General features: G+C 32.0%; 3 protein-coding genes and 1 long non-coding RNA gene across 5 annotated transcripts; 2 read left to right on the top strand and 2 right to left on the bottom strand.

Moving 5' to 3' along the window:
* Positions 1–13: 13 nt before the first annotated feature.
* On the top strand, positions 14–2,363 carry LOC100814227 (vacuolar iron transporter 1). Its single transcript, XM_003530879.4, has 4 exons — positions 14–321; positions 396–481; positions 693–807; positions 1,888–2,363. The coding sequence occupies exons 1-4, from the start codon at positions 92–94 to the stop codon at positions 2,183–2,185; spliced, it is 729 nt and encodes a 242-aa protein (XP_003530927.1). The 5' UTR covers positions 14–91; the 3' UTR covers positions 2,186–2,363.
* A 4,786-nt stretch (positions 2,364–7,149) lies between these two features.
* Positions 7,150–9,915, bottom strand: HSF-14 (heat stress transcription factor 14). The gene is made up of 3 exons (NM_001353429.1): positions 9,628–9,915; positions 7,560–8,694; positions 7,150–7,384 (listed from the first exon to the last, which is right to left on the bottom strand). The coding sequence occupies exons 1-2, from the start codon at positions 9,850–9,852 to the stop codon at positions 7,825–7,827; spliced, it is 1,095 nt and encodes a 364-aa protein (NP_001340358.1). The 5' UTR covers positions 9,853–9,915; the 3' UTR covers positions 7,150–7,384; positions 7,560–7,824.
* Positions 9,916–11,111: 1,196 nt separating this feature from the next.
* Positions 11,112–12,183, bottom strand: LOC121175272 (uncharacterized). The gene is made up of 2 exons (XR_005892517.1): positions 12,109–12,183; positions 11,112–11,281 (listed from the first exon to the last, which is right to left on the bottom strand). It is a non-coding gene; the product is annotated as an uncharacterized lncRNA (long non-coding RNA).
* Positions 12,184–15,120: 2,937 nt separating this feature from the next.
* LOC100786229 (MACPF domain-containing protein At1g14780) lies at positions 15,121–22,696 on the top strand. Of its 2 annotated transcripts, none has more exons than XM_006584820.4 (8): positions 15,121–15,395; positions 15,494–15,735; positions 19,124–19,316; positions 19,424–19,498; positions 19,679–19,862; positions 21,120–21,289; positions 21,368–21,432; positions 21,876–22,696. In XM_006584820.4, exons 1-8 carry the CDS (start codon positions 15,159–15,161, stop codon positions 22,483–22,485), a joined length of 1,776 nt encoding a protein of 591 aa, XP_006584883.1. In that variant the 5' UTR covers positions 15,121–15,158; the 3' UTR covers positions 22,486–22,696. The 2 variants fall into 2 exon arrangements, with proteins under 2 accessions (XP_006584883.1, XP_014634180.1); XM_014778694.3 differs by having other exon boundaries at positions 15,139–15,395; positions 19,108–19,316.
* Positions 22,697–22,993: the final 297 nt, after the last annotated feature.

Raw genomic sequence — 22,993 nt, 5'->3', positions numbered from 1 at the left:
GTTTATTCGGAAGTAACGAGAAAGTAGAGCGAACTAGAGAGCAGAGGCTGTATTTATGCGCATAGCATAGCAACAGCCAACAAACATAACAATGGCTGCCACCTTGGAACCTGAGAAAAAAAGCCTTCTCAGACACCACTCCGAGAAGCACTTCACCGCCGGCGAAATCGTCCGCGACATCATCATCGGCGTTTCCGATGGCCTTACCGTCCCCTTCGCCCTCGCTGCCGGACTCTCCGGAGCCAATGCCACCTCCTCCATTGTTCTCACCGCCGGCATAGCCGAAGTCGCCGCCGGCGCCATCTCCATGGGTCTCGGCGGGTACGTTTAACAAAACTCTTCACACTCAATTCAACTTCTTTTGGAGCAAAAGGGGCTAATGTTTCACTGTGCAGTTATTTGGCAGCAAAAAGTGAATCTGATCACTACGCTAGAGAATTGAAAAGAGAGCAAGAGGAAATCATCGCCGTGCCAGATACTGGTTTCCACTTTCCACTACTCTTTTTATCATGTTGAGTGTCTTTATTTCATTCTCGGATTAAAAACTCGTTAACGGGAATCTGAACTTGAAAAATGTAATATTCCGATTTTTGTTTCCCGAGAAGGAAGTAATAATACTTGAAACAAATGCCCTTTGTTAACAATTTTCTGCGCGCGCTAACGAATATGTTATTTGTGGGAAAAAAAAACAGAAGCGGCAGAGGTAGCAGAAATAATGGCTCAGTATGGAATAGAGGCACATGAATATGCACCCGTGGTGAGTGCTCTCAGAAAAAACCCTCAAGCATGGCTTGATTTCATGATGAAGTAAGTTCTTACATTCTCAATTCATTACATAGTTTAACATGGAATTTTTTGTTTGTTGAAACTTGAAAGTCTTCCTCATAGAAAATGTGTAAATTTTGGGGGTTTATGATGGGATATTATATAGTGAATGAGGACAAGTTAGAATGGTGACCACACAGTAACGGGAATTTGTTGATAGTGTTGAAAAGTGACACCACCGAAAGCAAAGTAGGTATTCACTTTTTTGAATGTGGGCATCCTGGGTCCAAATATTGAGCACGGGCAGTCATGTTATGGATTCCCATTTCCAACTAGTTGTTGACATTTTATTGTATTTGTACTTGGATTGGGGGGTGAAAACAAGGGGAAAGGGTCAGATCATAAGGGACAATTCTGACTAGTGATTGCACATGGGCATCTTTTTGTGGTGTTGTTCTGTTATACAACTCGTTTGGATGACTCAGTCGTGTTAATAATGCTACGTTTCTGGTACAAGTAGATGAATTTTAACATGTTGATTAATATTGTGCTTGAAAATTGTTTCTTTATAGCCCATCTTATTTAGTGGGATAAAACTATTGTCGTTGCTTGTAGTAATTGTTAACAGATATTGTTCAAAAGGAAATACAGTGTTAATTATCTGGTTTTGACTTTTTATAGACAAAATATTATGCCACAATCAATGTGTTTAAAATCATTAAAAGAGAATCAATTTGGTATGATTTTGAATTCAAATCCGATGATTAATATCTATGCACAGAAATAAAAAACTTGACTCCTATATAAATCCTTTCGAAAACATTGTATTTACTGTTTATGTAATTTGAATTGCAAAATATAAGTAATTGAGTTTTTTTTTTATTTGCAACTAAACAAAAAAAGCGCAAAATAGAAAAGTATATTGCATATTTGAATTCAACCTGAGTATTGGAGAGAAAAAAGAAAGGAAACATGGACAAAATAATCAAACAACAAAATTCTGAAACACGTAGACAAATTTTAAATGCATTCTTCAAAGTATGGATGAATATTGTGACGGTCAACGGTGACTATGGAAATAAGTGTGGAACAAATTAACTGGTTGTTAGCTTGGCGTTACAGATTTGAGCTGGGACTAGAGAAGCCAGATCCAAGGAGAGCATTGCATAGTGCAATGACGATTGCCATTGCTTACATATTGGGTGGGGTTGTTCCTCTCCTTCCTTACATGTTCATTCCAGAGGCAGCAGAGGCAGTTGTGTTTTCAGTTCTTGTTACTTTGGTTGCACTGCTGATTTTTGGCTATGCCAAAGGGCACTTCACGGGCAATAAACCATTCAGGAGTGCTTTGGAAACAGCTCTAATTGGCGCCATCGCCTCTGCAGCTGCGTTTGGTTTGGCAAAGGCTTTCCATCCATAGATTCTCGATGCTTTGTACTTGATGGCAACTAAGTTTCTTCTTAGAACTTATCTATTCTTCCTAAAAAAAACAGAAGTTTCCTTTCAACTTTGCTGTTTAGTTGTTACTTGTTGCATATTTTCGTTTTTTGTACCATTCAGTTACGTGCAAGTATAACCTCTTTTGAGGTATAATTTTATATTGAGGCGGATTCATAAATTTTTCTTAGTAGGACAAGAAATAATTAGATTTAGGAAAAATAAATAAAAAAAGTGTAAGTGAGTGAGACCATTATGATTCCGTGAATAATTGAATAAGTTTAGAAACTAAATCTAATAATTAGATTTAGGGAAAATGAATAAAAAAGTGTAAATGAGTGAGAAAGCACTACTAATTTCTTATTTCTTTATATCAAGAACATATTAAAAAGAAAAATGTTTTTAAAAGAATTATATATTGGAAGCTTTGAAAAAGTATGTGTTTTACTTACTTCTTGAAACAAGTAATTTGAGTTCTTTGTTATCTTTGTTTCAACAGAATTTTTTTCGTTTTCTTCTTTCTTCTTAATCCTTGAGCAATCCACTAATCAAGAGAGATAATATGTTTTAAAATTGAATGTTTGAGAAAAAGAATGGTATGTTTTAAAATTGAATAATTTAGTACTCTATTTTTTAAAACTCGATGAATTTAGTCTCCCCACTAACTTAGTATCAATATTGATGTGATAAATAATCTTCTTACAAACAAGTTGTGACCTGTTTAAAATCCCTAAACTTTGAGTTCAAAGTTTGTTTAAACTTAATATTTATTGCTGGTTTATGACCATAACACATGGAGAAGCCATGACCTAACCGAACTCCATAACCTAACTCCATCATATGAGTCCTACTCTCATTGGTCACCACTGCTATTTTTTTTTTCTTCCCCTACCTTTCATCAATACTTCACCTTCCCACTCTTTTCAAAGCATGCACCAACCTTGTTCCCCTTCCTATGCCCCCAACCCCATTGAATTTATTTTTAAAATAGGAAGGAAATTGAAATTATTTTTTAGATAAATAGTCATTTTTGTTCCTGATGTCGCTGACAAATTTGTCCTCGAAAAATGAAAATTCAAATTTTAGTTTTCGAAAGCGAAAAAAGTGCGACAAATTCATTCATCCATCCATTAACTTTCATCTGTTACCGTTAACGAAAGAGTTTACGTGACACATTAAGAGACGAATTGCAATAAATGCTTAAAAAAATAGGAAAACAAACATAAATTAGAACAAATATAATAATAAACATAAGTTGTCTGTTGCTTTGAAATTTCTATTGTGATAACATTAGGTAGTGACAAAATTAAGTTGAATCTCATTTTTTTGTAAAGATTAACTTAAGGACCGTGCATTTTTGTTTGAGTCTCATATTTTAGATAAGGTATTACCACATCAGAAATTTTAGAACAATAGATAGATTGTGCTTATTAATCAATAATATGCTTATTATTATGTTTGTTTTAACTTATATTTGTTTTCCTATTTTTTTAAGTGTTTATTGTAATGTTATGTTTGCAACGATTAAAAAAAGAAAGAAAGATGAAGATAAAATTATATTTTGAATAAATAGTCATCACTGTGAATGTGTCATGTAAATTCTTTCATTAATGGTAACGAGCGAAAGTTAACAGATGATTAAGAAGTGAGACTTATAAATTTTTGTAATTTTGTGTATATTTTAAGAGTTTTAATGCTTATGCAATGATGGTGTAAAACTATTATCTAATCACATTATCCTTTGAATTATTTTAAGATTATTATTTTAAAAGTCAACAACCTTATCATATATAATGAATTGTGGTTGAATGAATAACTGTGTAAATATTTTTATATTATTAGTGTATAATCATTTTTCTCATATTTTAAACCAATATTAGAATGATTAAATTGAACTTTTAGTCTTTTTTAGTTTGATCACAAAACTCATTTTTCATGCATTTTCTTGTTTATGATTTTTTTTTGGTTCAAACACCAATTAAGTTTCATAATTTTATGTATGTGAATATAAAATGACAAATTTCACGTCTTCAATCAATAAAAAATGCATACCAAAGTAAAAAAATGATAATTATTTCATAAGGACCAATTTGATTTATATTGAAAAGATAAAGGATAAAAAAATTGTAAGAGGAAGAAGTAAAATTAAATCTTAAAAATGAGATAAAAAAACAAAAAGTATAATTTATTCTATTAAATAAATACATTTCTCAACTTTTAAATTGATGTAACTTAAAACTAAAAAAAGAATTGGATGATGTTTTAAAGTTGTTATAGAATTAATACTAATATGCTATTGGTTTAAGTATAATTAAAGTTGAATCCCTCAAACAAGATTTCAAGTTCAAGTTCTATAAATAAAAAAAAATGATTAAAAAAAATTGTCATTCACAAAGCCAATAGATATTACACACCAATATTATATGATAAAAAATAGTATTAACAACTAATTGTTGTATTATTAATTATAAATATTCTTTATCATTTTAAGTGGCAACAATGGCTTCACGCTATATATAAAGAAATACAATCATTATATTCTTCATTTTTATTAAATGTATAGTTCTTAATTATTTGACTTTTTACCTTATCAAACATTTTCAAATTGTTTATTTTTTCATAGTATTTTATTTGTTGTTTTAGATATTAACTGTTGATATTCTTACAACAATTATTTTTTATATTAATATTTTTTCTTTTAAATTTCACTGAACATTTATTTTCGCTTCTGCGTTTTTTCTTGTACTTTAAAATTAGATTTTTCCAGTTTTATTTACACTAAAATTCTTTTTTTCTCATCCAATTATCAACTATTTCACTTTTATATATCAAATTAAAATGTTATAATGATACTAAACACCGAAACACATAAAATCGATTTTAAATAAGGTGAATACCATCCATTTAAGGAAGAAAAAAGTCAAAATACCCAAAAGGATAATCCTTTTAAATACATTAAAATACTACTAAAAGATGTTATTTATAATATTTATCATTTTAATGAGTGTCTTTAAAACAATTAACAATAAGATCTTTTAAAATAATTGTCACTTTAAAATATTGGTTGAATTTTACTTTTGGCTCTTGATTTTTTTATTCTATTTTTAATCCTTTGATTTTAACGTAATTCAAAATGGTCGTTTCCTTCATTTAAAATCAACGCCGTTAATTGTTTTAAGATATTAGCGTCTAAAAGTTATTACATTTTGTTTTCAAAAATATTTTTATACGTGTAATTAATAGTGACAATTTTTTAACTGTGATATTTAAAATGATTAAAAACAAGACGCGCAACCAGCCACAACCCATTAAACTTCATTTTTCTGGACTTGAACACAAAAGGTCACCCATGTTCAAAACATCAACTTATAAAATTGAAACCCAACAAACATACTCAAAGCTCTGGCAATAAGGTGCTGTGGACGAGCAACATAATAATTTGAAGGTAAAAAAGAAAGACACACATGCATGATCAGGGAAAATCAAAGGTCTTTTCCATTTGTTTTTGTTACAAAACTGCTCAATTGGTCTACCATTCTTTTATTTATTTATTATGTTGAAAGGCAGCTTCTTTTATGGAAGGCCAAGGAGGGAAACTAACCCCCATAACCATAAGATCCTGCTGATACAAAACAAAAGGTAGGAAAGAAGCAGCATCACACTCAAAGTGATTCATTCTCACCACACCTCAAATCCAGCACCGTCCTCAACCTGCCCTCTCTCGGCACCTCTATGGCACCCGCAACTCTTCCTCCAAACCCCACCATCTCTGGAATACCATCATCTCCCCCAAGCTCTCCACCTTTTCCACTCCCTAGTCACCCACCCTCTTCGCTTTTGTTTTGAGGTAAAGTCTCACATCATGCAGCACAAATATTATATAAGTGAAAGAAATAATCATAAACACAAACCTTAAAATTTTGAATTAAATTATAATATCAATTTTAGTTACGTGATTATTTATGACTATTCACCCTTCAACCTCAATTCTGCATTTCTTCCTCTAGTCGTTTCAACGTTAAAGAGATGTTGCCCCTGGACGTGCGTGTGGCTAGAGACTAAAAAATCATCACAAACTATAAATTTATTATTCCAAGTAAAGACTAAAAAAATATTTTAAAAACTAAAACAAACAACTTTTAATTTAAGGGATTAAAACAAAAATGTCTTATATTTTGAAGGACTAAAATATATTGAAGCCAAAAATTCATAATTGTATTAAATGATTTAATAAGGATATCAGTCTTTTTTAATCTTTGAAACTTCTTGCAATTCAAAAGGCTAAATTTTTATCTCCGCATAGAATCAATTTTGTGAAAAACAGATAAAAATCATTCCTGAAAAATAATATTTTATGATAATATATCGTTTTTTTTTGTAAGAATATAATTAAACACGAGAAACTAACATTCTTGTCCTGACTTCCAATAAAAAATTAAAAACTCTTATAGGAAACTCTCACGCCCAAAGAGGCCAAAATTTCTCCATACTTCCTGGAAGTTCCCAACTAAAGTAATGTACTAATTGAGCTATAACAATGTTAACAATTTTAACTGCAGCCAAGACTAGGGGACAAACGATCAACATTAATTGTAGCTAAGACTAGGGTTCATTTAGCTTAGACTAATGGTCTTTACAAGAATTTCTAGTGCGTGTCACTAATACGTGTTACCAGACTCCTACTGAATGCATTTAAAGGAACTCGGGTGGGAACGATCACCTTACGGAATAATTTATTGTACCATGAAGCACCCGAAAATGTTTTGAAGTTAGTGTTAATCCAACTTAATTTAACAAAAGAAGGAAAAAAAATCATGTCATACAATGATGACCCTTTTTGTGGGGCAACAAATCTCTTTGCTGCCATATCAAAACACAACAGTAGAAGAATAAAGTTCAGAGACATGAGAACTAGGAGAAGTAAGAGAAAAGGGAAAGAGCATTATCAGAGCACTGGCTTCTGCAAACACTAGTATGCAAGAGAAGCATGAATTTCGTGAAATTTTATAATATATATGAAGGCAAGTGCCACTGTTTAATGTGGCACAAAAAATAAAGTTGCCGTTTTCCCTTACAATTTTCCATAAAAGAAATAATTGATCCGCTATATATATAGGTCGCCGCACTTGTGCACTACCATACAACTCCTGATCTCCGACACCATGTATCAGGAAGCCAAAATCTGTGAACGAGGAAAATCAGGATTAGTTTTCAGATACAAGTTGAACCTACAAACAGCAGAATACCAACAGAACCTTTATAGACTAAAATATGTTCAAGCATTCTATCAAACAACACAGAAAAAAACATTGCCATACATATTTAGCATCTCAACATATAAATGAGAGCAGACTCACATGGATTCTAGAAGAGGATCTAACAACTGCTGAAGGAAGATGGGAGAGAAAATAATTGCGACTTAATACTATAATATAATTATAGTGTGAAGTAATCTGTGAAGACAGCCCAGCTGAAAAATATCTGATGGACATTATTACTTCCTTCCCTATATATTGTTAGTTTCAGAAACTAAAGCTCCATTAGCTCAGTATGAGACAGCCCAGCTGAAAAATATCTGATGGATTCCAAGAAGACAGCCCACCATGTGCATACAACTCCAACTCATTCTCGAGTTTTCTCCATCTCTACAATCATCGATTCAAAAGTTCGAGAATTTTCATTTGGAGTCTCAGATATTGTTGGTTCCATCTCCATTCCACCATTGGTGTGCCCCTCACTTTCTTTATTAGAATCTTGAATGTTTCCCATGAAAGGACTACCTAGAAAAAGCTGTTCCCATGAACCATCATCAGGTAAATCTGGTAGGAGAAATGGAGAATGATTTTCTAATGGAGATAATTTTTCATCCAGAAGCACTTTCAAGAATTCAGAACTGACGCACAAGTCTTTTAGCCCTTCTGCAGAAAGCTCGGGTTCTGTTTGCTTTTCGAAACCAGGAGACAGAGGAACTACAGGCTTTAGTTTTTCACCTACAGGTGGTTTATACTTTATTATCATCCCATCAGAAGCAACTGGCTTGTCATCTTGTTTATCTTGATCCAATATATTCCATGATTCAGCCAAATGCCAATTATTTTCCTTAGGATGAAGAAGCTGAACCATGAACCCAGGGCTTTGCACAACCATGACTAAAAATGATAACATCTGCTGCTGATGCTTTTCCATTCCTTGAAGGCGATCACTCAGGAGCAGCAACTTATTCTCAGCAGATTCCTGGTGTTGCCTAAGTTTGACCAATTCTTGCGTGAGCGAATTTTTATCAAGTTTTAGATTCTCAACTTCTTTCCAAAGGCCATGATACGGTGCTTCTTGTGATGGTTCATCACAATTGTCTTGCTGTGGCAATGCTTTTTGCTGATCTGCACTGTGTGGATGTTTCCTTCTACGTATATTCTTCAACAAATGCTTTTGACCTCTAACAAAGTTCTCATTGGCAAATTCCCAGCAATCCGTATCAATTTTCCTGAAACCCTGTTAGATTTTACAGTTACCAATTAGTCACTTTGAAAAAAAGACTCACCTCAACCTTGAGGAATGACACAAATACAAAGAAATAAAAAGATAGAGGCACCAATATAAACAAGCCAATGCTCTTTCAGATGTTGTAGCTTCTCACAAGGTCAAGTGTTATTTAAGATGCTTATTTATCAGCCAACAAAGAGCCCCAGGGCTAGGTTGTCATGGAACAAGGTTAAGTCAGAAAGTAACAACCACTATCTAGGTAATAAAGTCAGTAATTGGGGAATGGAACAGCAAATATTCTTCTAAGTCTAAGTGCATGTTTGGATTAAACTTAAGAGTATGAATGAATGAATTTTGCAAACCGAGTTAGCAAAGCAAGCTTGATATTGCTTTCAATTGAAACTTGGTTTCAAGCTAAATGTAAGTGTGAAAACATACTTTGAAAGAAACCAAGCATATCACCAAATACATAACTTGTAGGAGGTGAAACGGAAACCAAACATAACCAAGCCAAGAAGAATGCATAGTATAGATGATGGAAAAGTATGAACACTATTCTAAGATAATATCTACAGTACGAATTGTTGAGCAGGTAAAACTCACGCGAACGAATACCAAATCTATATTGTATCTAGTTCTGCGAGCAACAACGAGTGCAGAATTCAAAGGCTCACTCAACAGAAACAAGGTGCACGGAAGAATTATAAGCATAAAAAAGTGAGTGAGTTCATGCATCAAAAGCATGACCTAATTTTTTAGCACCTGCAACAATTTCAGGCACTGGATAAGAATATTGGAATTGCAGTAAATTTATGAATCACAAAAACAATCAGATGGAATATATGATAGCAATAATCATATAATAATTTGCAGATGAAGATATAAAGTTACAAAGGCAAAGAAACAGAATCGAAATGAATTGAAGAAAAGAGAGAGACGGACATAGATATTGAGTTGTCTGATGAAACTGGAGAAATTGTTGTGTTTGAAATAGGTGGGAAGGAGCGTGACGGAGAATTGAGTGATGTCGGAGATGACAAAGCTGTCACCGCCATCGCTCCAACGGATGATAGAATCAGTGTTGCGGTCTTCCACCATATCGTAACATTTTTTCAGGAAAGGAGGCACCGAAACGGAACCAGAACCGTTCTCGTTCGATTTCACCATCGCAATCGCAACCGCAACCGCAACTGCAACAAACACAAGACAAGACTTGGCAAAGGGGAACTCAATGAAATGAAATTTCCGTGGGCCTTCTTTTATGTGCTGTCACAGCACTTTCCAACCTTTTTCTTTTTTCGGGGTTTTCGAATCCTACCCAAACCTCAGATATTTTATTTTATCTTAAACAAAGAATATTCCTATGCTTATCTGTTTTAACTCCTAATTATTATTATTATGTACTAGTTTAGTTTAATTTACTATTCTAATTTCTTTTTTAATTTATTTCGATTTAGGTCTGTCGTGTGTGTATTACTTGCGCAAGAAGTCATTGGTCTCATTCCAAGTAAAACGGTCCAATTACAAAATTCGAAAAGAGGATAACAAATTTTTAATAAAACCAACCAAAATAATTTATATTGAGCCTAAAATCATGTTTCGGGATACAACAAAATTAGTGCTAATAAGAACCTAGCTAGCACCATGTTCTTTTTTTATTGAACAACGAGTATAAATCCTCAAATTCATCTTTAAGGATTTAATGGCTCTTGATTTTTGGAAATGCAAAACTTTTACTTTGGTCTTAGGAAACTATTAGCATTAATTATAATTAATATTTAAGCACTATACAGCTTAGTCTTAAAAGAAAAACTAATATAATCAACGTTGCAAATTGTAATCATTTAAATATTAGGGCAACTTATTTATTTTCTGATAAGATACTTATATTCTTAAAGACTAATGTGTAATTATCAACGATGAATTTGAAATGCATTACGGATGACGGTCATATACCATGGTGAAATCATTATTATTATTATTTTTGCTTACATACCCCTGGTCAAAGCATACAAATAAGTATTGCGTGATTTTGTTTTTACTAAAGAAAAAATGGTAATTCAATTGTTATTCTAAATTGATGGGGATAGATGAGAAAATTCATTAAAACAAAAAAGAGAGAACAAGACGAACTTAATGATATCGTAAATTTATCCAAACCAACAAAAAAAAATTAGGTCATACAATTATTACATTTGTTGTTGAATTCATTGATGAACAAATTGAATTGTTTGGTTCAATCATTTAAATCATGAAATTGTTATTTTTTAGTTTGATTTTGCTAATGTTATCTATTTATATAATTCATTTAATCAATTGAAATCATTAAATTATTAAATCATGGCCTAATGTTTTCCTTCGTTGAATTAAATTTTTAAATAATGAATGGTATTAGTTTCATGAATAGAAATATACAAAAGAGAAAATAAGGAAAAAATGTTATGTATTAGCGATAAATAATTTTACACAATCATTTAATCATAATTTATCATTGTAAGTTTATTGATTTTTACAATAAAATGCAAATATTACAAACGGTGATTAATTGAGGATGTAAAATTATAAGTTATGCTGTCATGCCCTTTACAGATGGAACCTGAAAGATTAATCCAGATTGTAAAACAACTCAGTTGTTACAAGGAATAAGCATAGTTACGGTTTTGAACTAAGAGAAGTATTCAGTTCAAGGTGAAAGACGGGAATGATCACTTTTCAGCAAGGAGAATTAAGTTAAACCAAAAGGAAGGACGAGCAGAACAGAACAAGAAACATCACTATGCTGTTACACCTTTGTTCAGCTAAATGTGCAGAGGTTGGCCTCCCTCCACATTTGGATATTCGTAGCAGTGCACAACCACAAGTGAGCACCATAGAGTTAGAAAAAAAAAGGGATTTAGACCATAACCCAGAGCAACCAATATATCACGAGACAGAATACCATTTCACAAACAGCTTGATAAAGAATGAATCAACAAAAGGCTGGCACTGGCAGCTCCATATATGAAGAACCAGCTAAACCATGAGTATTTCGGAAAAGCATTAACTGGATGCCATCATACAGAATAAGACAAGGAGAAATTGGACTTTCTCATGAATATGAAGGGGTCCAAATACAACACCACGTTGTATGCATATAAAATTTATGTATTTGGCTGATAACCAGTCTTGGCTGATTATGTGCCCTAACATCTCCCTCTGAACTGAATTCAATCTTACAGAAACAACCACTCTATTCACCGGAATAAAGTTGTGAAATATTTGACCCTAGCCTCGTGCATTAGGCTTACCCAATTACCCTTTTTATTCCTAAAATGATGAGGGAATTTCTTTGATGAGATTTTTTTTTTTGAAGAGTTCTTTGATAAGATTATTGATCCAAGAACTATGAGAAGGTATTCATGCAATCTAAACACCAAGATTTACCTTTTGACTCTTAAATCTGCATCCTCCAAGTTCACCGGAGAAATGAGGGATTGCTGATCCACCAAGACCTGGATATTGGATCTAACGTTAAGGACTAAGATCAGGGAAATGCTGTCAAATCATCAAAGGACATAATAGTTTTTTAAAAAAAAACCACACACTCGAGAACTACAGAAAATGATATAAAGATTAAACTTCCTCCTTCATTTTTGAATTTTTTTGCATGACAACAATACAGAATAGTTCTCAACTGTGCAGAAAAGTATAAACAAATAGGCAGCCTGGTGAGTGCTCAAAGGTATGTTGGCCTCAACTCAAGCTGGAAAAATCTAAATCCATAAGCTAGCAAATTAATAGAATGTTAATTTCCTTCAGCAGAATCCTGCTATCTCTTGTAGATTGTCACCCAGAGAAAACTTATTTTTCTTATTTTGCCAATTAATTAAGAAGAACCAACAAGCAATTATATAATCTGAATATTCTGTTTTCCTTAATTTTCTTATTTTAAGCATGGAATTCTGACATTCATGTAACATAGCTTAAAAAGGAAAAGCATAAATAATTCATTAAATAACTTGTATAATACATTAAAAAGGATATTTGAAGAATGTTATCATGTCTCGGGCAGAAAAGATTGACATCCTTCAGCAATCTGCATCTGGAAATAAAAATGAAAAAACAAGAAGATTCCAGGTCATCTTTACAGACATCGAGAATCCATTTATGAATAGAAAGGATAATTAAGAAGAGTGAATAAACATATGATAATCAGACACTCAATAAGGCTACCCATGTACTTCCATCAGAGATACAAAAGAAGGTAAATAACATTTTGCTCTGTTCATAAGCCTTAGTGCTCTCCTTTGATTAAAAATGGGGAGGAGAAACAGAAGACACAATCTATAAGAACTCCTTACTAAATTGTAACTCAAAAAAGCCCCAGCTTAAAATAATTCATGTTCTTGAATATTTGTACAAATTTAGGCAATATATGGGCAAAGAGAAAGACAAATGTGTAAATTTTGCATCTGTTCACTGTTTTATTTTTTTGGTTTAATTATTACGTAGGAAGTCAAATAGGTAATGAAATACATAACAACAGGACCTTGTGCTGAACCCAACAGAAATTTGTAAAAGTAATAGAACACTCACGGTGCTGTTTAAGGTAGGCAATCGGAACTGAATTCAAAATGCTTACATGAAATTGGACAATGTGTAATCAGGATCCCAACTCCCAAGCTCTCTCTTCACCAAGCTGAGAGCACACGGGCTTCATCTCCAAAAGCAATATTGACTGCATGACTTTCCTATGGCATGGCAGCCGACTTCCCAACCCATTTTTTTACCTTGATTACAGTCTGTCCTTTTTACACTGATTTAGTAGCATTTTTATCCACCTCAGTTCCGTACTCTAAACCAGTCTCACCTATCAATGACCCACTTAATGCTAGTGTTGGCTCGTAAAAGGATCTGTTTCAATTTTCTGTGATTCACATTAGTTGTTGACAGAGTCCAAGTTATAGTTGAGTCTGGGACGTTGCAATATTGCAATATGTTACTGTTACTGTACTATGGGTCAACCTCTGAAGTCTTGGTGCCAACACTGGTTCTTGTACTAATCAGAGACGAGAAAACGTACCTACTGGTCCTAGCTTCAACTTGGTCCAAATAAAATATTGTTCCCACCAACGAAACTTCAGAATTTAAATAATTTTTTTCTTCTATTTTTCCTTTTTTTAAACTTTCAAACATTACTGTTTTGTGCATATGATTTCCAAAACTTAATAAATGAGAAAATTAGAAAAAATATTTTAAGAAGTATAAATAGTTTCAATGTAAATAAGAAAAGTAATTACTATTTTTAAATTATGTGTTATAACCTTAAAAGATACATAAATAAACTGTGTTAATGCACTAGATAAGAATGATCTCTTTAATGAGAAAAATCGTGTTAAAACAAATACATAAATAGTTTGCTTTGAAAAAACAATTGAAATCAAACATTGATTGGATACATAATTTCCATACTATGAACAAAACTTATATGTAACAAAAAAATCAAAGACAGTGAAATTTGGAATCTATTAAGAATAATGAAATTTGAATTCCCAGATTTTGACCATAAGAAGCGCTCGTGTACACACAGATGGTGTGTGATATTGCAATGTTGCCTGGAAATTCAGGTATTGAAATGTAAGATGAGACGTACGTGATCTGTTATGTTAATGAGGCGTTCCCTTATGATGCTGGTGAGTGCTGAAGACCACAAATAAATTATCAGAATCAAAAGTCTCCGGGTTTGGCAATCAAAAGTCTCCTCATCGTCAAGGTCACATCAGCCAAAAATCTTGTTTCTTTTCACTATTTCTATGTTTCTTTCCTTCGAGAGTTCGAGGAATCGGAGCCACCAGAAAGATGCGGTTAAAACAGAATAATCAAGACTCTGTTCTAATTCAAAGGCTCAATTAATAATAGTCAAACCTAAAACTTTTTATTATTTTCTCTGTATGCATTGAATGTCAAAATATGTTTTATATTTTAAGTTTCTTGTAGTAGGATAATTTATAAGTAAATATAACATTGCTCTTTTTTAAACATTTTGTTGATTAACAAAATAGAAAATCTATTTAAAATAAAGTTAATGTTACATTTGATATTACAAATAACACTTTTTCTATAAAAATGTATTATTTTAAATTCATTAATCTCCTAGCCACTTGTTCTCTCTCTTAGTGTGATCTTGCCAGCTCTCTTGAAAGAGATTAATGTCTATAACACTGGATAATATATTTATTTTTAAATTATCAATAAATTAAAAATGATTATATATATAATTTTGAAATAATTATTACAAAAATCAATAGTTTTATAATGCATACCAATTTATTTATGATGAAATGATATTTAAAATGTCTTTATAGAGTGCATTTTAATTATTACTAAAGTAAAATCAATAGTTTCCTATTTCTATTCAACCCTTTGGAGGAGAAAAGCTGGTAGTATATATTATTAGTGACACACTAATTCATTGGGTAAAAAAACAGAAAAAGATGGGTGAAGGCATAGTTGAGAGAGCTCTGAACAGCTTAGGAAAGGGCTTCGACTTGACCTCAGATTTCAGGCTCAAGTTCTGCAAAGGCGAAGAGCGTTTGGTTCTTCTCAACGAAACAGAGAAACGGGAGCTCACGGTGCCAGGTTTCGGACCCATCAGAGATGTCTCCGTTGACATCAAATGCGACAAGGGCGATCGCACCCGCTACCAATCCGACATCCTTACCTTCACCCAAGTAAGGCATTAATTTCATCAAACACTTTGTTGTCAGTTGTTTTAAAAAAATGAAAATGAATATTGGTTTCTATTTTTATTTTTATTTTTGTCTTATAGATGTCAGAGCTCTTCAACCAGAAGAGTTCAATCCCAGGGAGAATCCCTTCTGGGTACTTCAACACCGTGTTTGGATTTCATGAGGGTTCATGGGCAACTGATGCAGCTAACACAAAGTGTTTGGGTATTGATGGCTACTTTATCAAACTCTTCAATGCTCATATTGATCGCTACCCACTTGTTCTGTCTCAACGAATCCTTGAAGCAGTTCCTTCTTCCTGGGATCCTCACGCACTTGCAAGGTAATAATAATCATTTCTACCAATCATTATCTTCTTTTTAATTTTATTTTTACAAATAAATTGGCCATAAAGATTGAAAGCTAAGTTAAACTGCCCCACAATGAACTGGTCTATGTAGAGTGCCTTTCATGCTAGTGGTGTGGTGGACCTCGTTGTCTAAACTTTACTTGCTTTTACCCACCCCGTAGTGGACGAGACAATTCATAAAAAATATTTTTACAGATTATATCTTCATTTAATCTAAATAATTAGATAATATAGTATATTAGTTTCAACTTTTAAGGTTTAATATCTTTTGCACCAACAAGGGACTCATGTGGTAATGGTAAATGATTCATGTCCCTTAATAAGCAAGTGATTCATATCCGACTCCTGATTGATCCTTAAATATAAAATAGATCATGAGATAAAAAAATCTATCATCTTATATTGAAATAATGTCATACCAATTATGATTAAGAAAAAAAAATTAATTTATTTGTTGTGTAAGTGCAAAAACTTATACTAACAAGAAATCATGTTAATATAATTTTGACAAGATAGGGAGAAACAAATAAAAAAATATAAAGAAAACCAAGTGTAAAAGGCCATAGTTTTGGTCATGGTTTTAAAACCATGCACTTAGTTGCTGTAAAGGTTTGGGAGGGATTTTCTATTTGGGAAAATAACACCACTGATTTGTTCGTGAAATCCTAGTGCGCATGCTGAATACTGAAACTTGGAAAGGAAAGTAATTGCCTAATTGGCAAACTGTCACATAAACAAGGTCAAAGATGTAGTTTGGAAATGGGCAAAACATGCAATGTTACACTTTCGTAGCAAACAGAGATGCTTATCTTGCTGGACCTATACGTTAGCTTAAGTTGTAATGGTCCATTTTATATTTTCTATCTTAACTAAATCTTTTATTGGTTAATACTTAATACTAATAGTCAACTTCATCATCATTGGCTTGGAGCCTTTAAAATTAAATTATTTCTTTATATCAAAATAATTACGCCTGATCGAGGAGAGGAATAATGGAACATTGATAGTTCGGTTATTTAAAATAAATTTATTAGAATGCTATCAAAGTGTAAATATTTTATATTTTTTTTATTGTTTGTTAATTTTTACTAGTATAATAATTATATTAAAAATTATATTTAGGATAATTTCTAACAACATAAAATATTTTTATATTATTTGAAGTATCAAATCAACAACTCACATATATTATTTAATATTATGTGTATGCCGTATAAGCAATTTAAGAATTAAGAATCATCGACACTTGTTGAAATTATGTATTTTATTGTAACTTTTGCACTTAAATAAAAATCGTTCTATTTAGTAAATTAACATTAAAGATTCACAAATGATAATATGATAGATCTTTAGAAGACGAGATCAGACACTATTTTTTTTTATAAAAAAAAGTTAATAAGTTGTTTTGCCGATTTAAATGTGTTTTTTTTCCACTTGAAAACAGTTATTTAAAAAATATTACTTGAAATGATCCGATTTTTATTCTCTTTTATCAATGAAGGAAGTCAATAAAGTTGGTCAAATTGAAAAGGATGTGTTTAGAAAATTATTTTCATTTTTAAAAGATTAGAATTTTAAAAATATGTTAAGTTTGAATTTTTGTTTTATGTTTACAAATTAGATTTGTTTAAAATTATATTTCTTACCATGTAACCAGAATGAGGTTTCTGGTTTCAACCATTTTAAACGAGATTCTATTGTTTTTAATTTTTAGTTTATTTTAAAAAATATTTTTATTGAAAATCAAAATAAAAAATAACCAAATTAAACAAATCACCTATTTTAAATATGTTCATTTAAAATTTAAACAAACTCACCCATTAACTTACCTCTCGAAAAATGATTATTTCATTAAACTTCAAGTTCATTATCCTTTTCGGATGATCGAAACTAGAGATTTTTTAAAATATAGAAAACTAGATGTAAATAGTTTTTCCCCCAGTCAACGATTTGGCATCAAGAGCGTCTAGAAGAAAATAATTTAAAGTATTCACCAAATTAGATTTTTTTTCCTTAAACGAGACGAGGTCGATCAGAATTTTCTTTAACGATTAGTATACTGATAATTTCTATATAGTCAAAATTGTAATGAATTTCTAGGCTGCTAGCAGGAAAGTAAAAGGAAAACACACAAAATACTGTTTCTGATTTTTCTTTTCCACTTTTGTTACTCAAGTCTCTCTCATACATCCACAAATGTTTCAAAAGAAAGCGTCATGTGCCATAAATTTATTGGATTAAACTTATAACGCTCATCCTTTTTCAACTAGAGTTTACATATATAATGTAATTAGAAGCTTAGAAAATTAAAAGGTATTTGTTTCTTTTTTTAGTCAAAGATGAACATCAAGAGCATGAAGGCGAAAACAATTTGAAGTATTGACTAAACTAGAATTTTCATTAACGATTATTATATATATACTAACAGTTACGGAGTTATAATCAAACTTGTCTTGGATTTCTAGGCTGCTAGCTAGCTGGACAATCATAATTATTTATTTTGTATCCTCATCGCAATCTCTTCTATTATTAACAAATTAAGCCTGTTTACACTATCCATATATTGTTATATGTTCATATCAGTGGATCAGTACAAGTCAATCGTTTGCCATATTTTAAAAATAATTATATAACGACATTGCAATGATTTTGGGGATTTTCTAAAGGAAAACGTAGGATCGAGGCTAACTTAAAATCATCATTGATGTATGAGTATGATGATTACCTTCCTTTCTTTTTTTGTTCAGTTATCTTTTTATTTGCTTAAAGTTGTAGGATGCACTAAAAAAGAATTTTAAACTTAAAGGTTTATTTTTTTCAGAAAAAAAATGTTGGGTTTTATTTTAATATGCCAAAAAGATTCAACAGTCGGCTAAGAACACTTGCAGAGCTACAGTCAAATTACAGCAAATTTCCAGCCTCAAAACTAGATTAAAAAGATGGAAGATTTTCAAAGATCATTTTTGAGCCGGCTATTGACTATGCATCCTAACGGTTTAAATTGAAACGATATTAACCCATTTGTTGACTAAAATTTGTTATGCTACCTATAACCTATTGTAATGGATTACTCTAAAAGAGCTTTGTATGAAAAGTTGCTCTTAAAACAAAAAAAACCTTTTTCAATATTTAAATATCAATTTTCACTTGAATGAACATTGTAAGAGACATAAAATTTCTATTCATTTCTAATTACTATTAAACTAAGAGGTGGTATTGTTTGATACATTTGGGATATGGTATTGGGCATTCTTGATTCTGTGCTACTACCTAATCACTGAAAAGGCCATTTAAATTGTAGAAATTAAACTTGCTTTGCTGTTCCTTGATTGATGTTCTTTAAAGGTGAAAATTTTATCAGATTCATTGAGAACTTCGGGACACACATCCTTGTGGGGCTTGGCATTGGTGGCAAAGATTTAGTGTTGGTCAAGCAAGACGTGTCTTCCAACTTGGATCCATCAGAGCTCAAGAAGCACTTGGATGAGCTTGGAAATCAAATATTCAATGGGACATGCAATTTTCTTCCAAAATCCAAAGAACAAAAATATAAGGTTTCCTTCGTATATAGTATTTGATTAAATCAGAACAAATAATAAGCCACTATACTTTTCCATAATTGTATTGTTCTAAATAGTGACAATGTTTTGCTGAAATACAGGCGCCACAAGCTTTTGATGTCTTTGGTCCACAAATTGTTGCCTTCGATAGCTCTACATCCGTTTGTGCAAAAGATGTAGGGTCTACCTCAATCCAAATAATAATCTTCCAATCTTCATGAATAATTGAATATGCAATATTTTAGTTTGAGAAAATTCTTAAGATTGAAAACAGTTCTGATATATAATGTTCAGCAAAAATTAATGCTAGTTTAGTTTCGACCAGAAAATGATATTATAGATAAATGAACATGTAGGGAATTACGGTGATATGTGCAAAAAGGGGAGGGGATACCCAAGTGAGAGACCATAGTGAATGGCTTCTGACAGTTCCAAAGAAGCCAGATGCTGTTGATTTTAGCTTCATTCCCATCACTTCTCTTCTTAAAGGTACTCCAGGCAAAGGCTTCCTATCCCATGCCATCAACCTCTACCTTCGATGTAAGTTTTTTTATTTTCTCCTCTTGTGAAAATTAATGAAAACAAAACAATAACTGCAAAACATGAAGACTACATGGTCCCATCCCATGTTTGCAAACCAGTAAAAAACATGCCAAATTGCCAATGTAGTATGAGTTTAGATTTGTATTTTTTTAAAATTTTACGTATTTTTTTTAATTTTTAAGACTAAATCAAACATGCATTTAATAATAAATGGAATTTCGCTCTTTCTTTGTTTGAGTTGGAATTCCAAACCAATAAAAGACATACTTATCGATATATATATATATATATATATATATATATATATATATATATATATAGACATGTCAAATACACTATTTTGTCAATGCCCTTAAATAAATTGTTCAAATATTTTAACTTTGAATTTTAACAATCTCTCAGACAGCGAATTTAATAAATGTCAACAGCAATGTTAAATTACATGGAAGTTTTCTTTACGAAATTGAGTATTAATGACATGATTTTTTTTTAACTAATGAAATATCGGGTGTTGAATACTTCATCTTGGGTTGAGCATTTGAAATTGTGTCTCAGCAATTCATGAAATACTATTCGTGTACATTAGCAGATCTGAAATGCTTTTTTTTTAAAAAAAAACAGATCCGAAAAGTCAACATCGTAAACAATTAATTAATTTTCCATCTTAAAAAAAATACTATTTCCTGTGTTCATATACTAGTGCTATACTACTCGTTAATTAATTTAGTAAAGAATGAGACGCAAATTTTTCTCCAATGATAAACAATTTAGGGATTGTGATCGGCAAGATATGAGGGTTTTTTTTTTACTTTAACTGGGGTCTCGTGACTGGCAAGACGCAGAAAAAATTGTTGATAATTAAAATATAGTGTTCTTTTCTGCGGCTTGATCCGACTTGGATTTTATTCAATGTGTCACGAAGACAATATTGCTTCTTCTTTTTTACAGGGGAGACAATATATATCAGTGGTCATATAGTACTATATTATAGCTGAAAATCAATTTGACTAGATACAGTAAATTTTAGAGAAAGCTTGAGCATTTGACTTCAAAATTGAGACAGGCAAACAGAAGTTTTGATTTTAACAATTTTGGACAAATGAGAAGGAAATAATTAAGTTGATACAAAATGCAGATAAACCTACAATGTCAGATTTGCCATACTTTATTTGACTTTTCCAAGCAGACAGGCTTTGAGGCTGTCACTTTTGGTTGTTGAACAAATAAAACGAATTAAATTCACATCAAATGCAGATAAGCCTCCAATGTCAGATTTGCCTTACTTTCTTGACTACCAATCTCACAAGCTTTGGGCTCCCATTCACAATGATCTTCCACTCAGTCCAGCCACAAATAGAACTAATCTTTCGCCTTCTCTTAGTTTCGACTTGATGGGTCCCAAACTTTATGTAAACACCTCAAAGGTAGTACTTTCAAATCATTCCTTATCAATAATTAGACTTTGTCATCTTCTGCCTAAGTAAGTATCTTACTCGTAGCAGGTAACAGTTGGTAAAAGGCCAATCACAGGGATGCGCTTGTTTCTTGAGGGCATGAAATGCAACAGGTTAATTCCACACTACTAGTAATTTTTCTTTGACTTAATTACATTTTTTGTCTCACATTATCACAATTCTGCAATTTTAGGCCTTTATATTTTAATTACACTGATTGGACTCTCAAGTTTTTTCTTACTATTTACAGTCAAGTTCCTTCGTTTTGATTCCATCCAATATTTAAGTCATTAGTTTGCTTAGAATGAGAAGACGTTCTTTTTAATGTTGATTGTTATCATAAAAATGATATTTCATCCACAAATATCGCTAACATAACAATTAAACCTTGAAGAAAACTTGAGAAACCCAAATGACGTAATTAGAACACGAGGGACTAAATGCAATACTTATAAATACAATTAAACCTTGTCCTTTGAGTTGTGACTAACCATCAATCTTAGATAAAAAGTTGTTTGGTCTATGAGTGGTGCTCACAAGGATGTTGGTGACACAGGTTAGCCATACACGTGCAACATCTATTAAACACTCCAATAATGCTTAAAAACAAAATAGAGGACACGCCAATATGGTCAGAAGAAATCAATGATGGCCGTTTCTTTGAAGCAATCAATGGGAAGAAATTTTACCATGTATGTACAGCACCAGTGAAATACGACCCTAGATGGAGCTCTGACAAAGATGTGGCCTTTATTGTCACAGGAGCACAACTTCATGTGAAGAAACATGAATCAAGGAGTGTCCTTCATTTGAGGCTGTTGTTCTCTAAGGTGTCTAATTGTGCAGTTGTAAAATCAAGTTGGACACAGGGCTCCTCTGGGTTATCCCAGAGGTCTGGCATTTTCTCAGTCATAAGCACATCAATTTCTGGTAAAGACCAGAACCAGAAAAAACCGGTTGTGGTTTTGGATTCAAGTGTATTTCCAACAGGACCTCCAGTGCCTGTGCAAACACAAAAGCTGTTGAAATTTATAGACACATCACAGTTGTGTAAAGGTCCACAAGATAGTCCTGGCCATTGGTTGATCACGGGGGCAAGGTTGGTCTTGGACAAGAGAAAGATATGCTTATGGGCTAAGTTCTCATTGTTAAATACTGGTTCATGACTTATGTCAATGCACATGTCCAAGTGAAAAATTGAAAAGCAAGGTTATATATTTCTCTGTAAATTATCACATGCATATTCTTATGGATATGCTCTTGTCTAGTTAATATATCTTTAGCAGCCTGATGACGTAGCTATAGGAGCAATTATTTCTTTCAGTTGTATTGTATCCAAAATAAATTAAAGGATTTACAAGATGTATTTCTGGAACAGACGTATTTCTAAGCATGGTGCCGTTGAGATCCTTCTCTTGAGTTGAATAACGAGGGCATAACAAAAATATCACGAATTTCTTTAAACTGATGACTGATTCAATGTTTTTCAACAAATAAATTAAACATTTTTTTTTCTGTAAAATAAACTGATTTTAGTTAACTTATTTATTAAAAAATTGATTATAATTAGACTTGAAAATGACATTTAAATATAAATATTATATATATATATATATATATATATATATATATATATATATACTTTAGTTTCATAGTTTAATTTCTATCTATTGA

Source organism: Glycine max, chromosome 8 (genome assembly GCF_000004515.6).
Source record: "Glycine max cultivar Williams 82 chromosome 8, Glycine_max_v4.0, whole genome shotgun sequence".
In the NCBI taxonomy this organism is placed as follows: Eukaryota; Viridiplantae; Streptophyta; class Magnoliopsida; order Fabales; family Fabaceae; genus Glycine; species Glycine max.
This window is presented reverse-complemented; position numbering and strand designations above follow the sequence as displayed.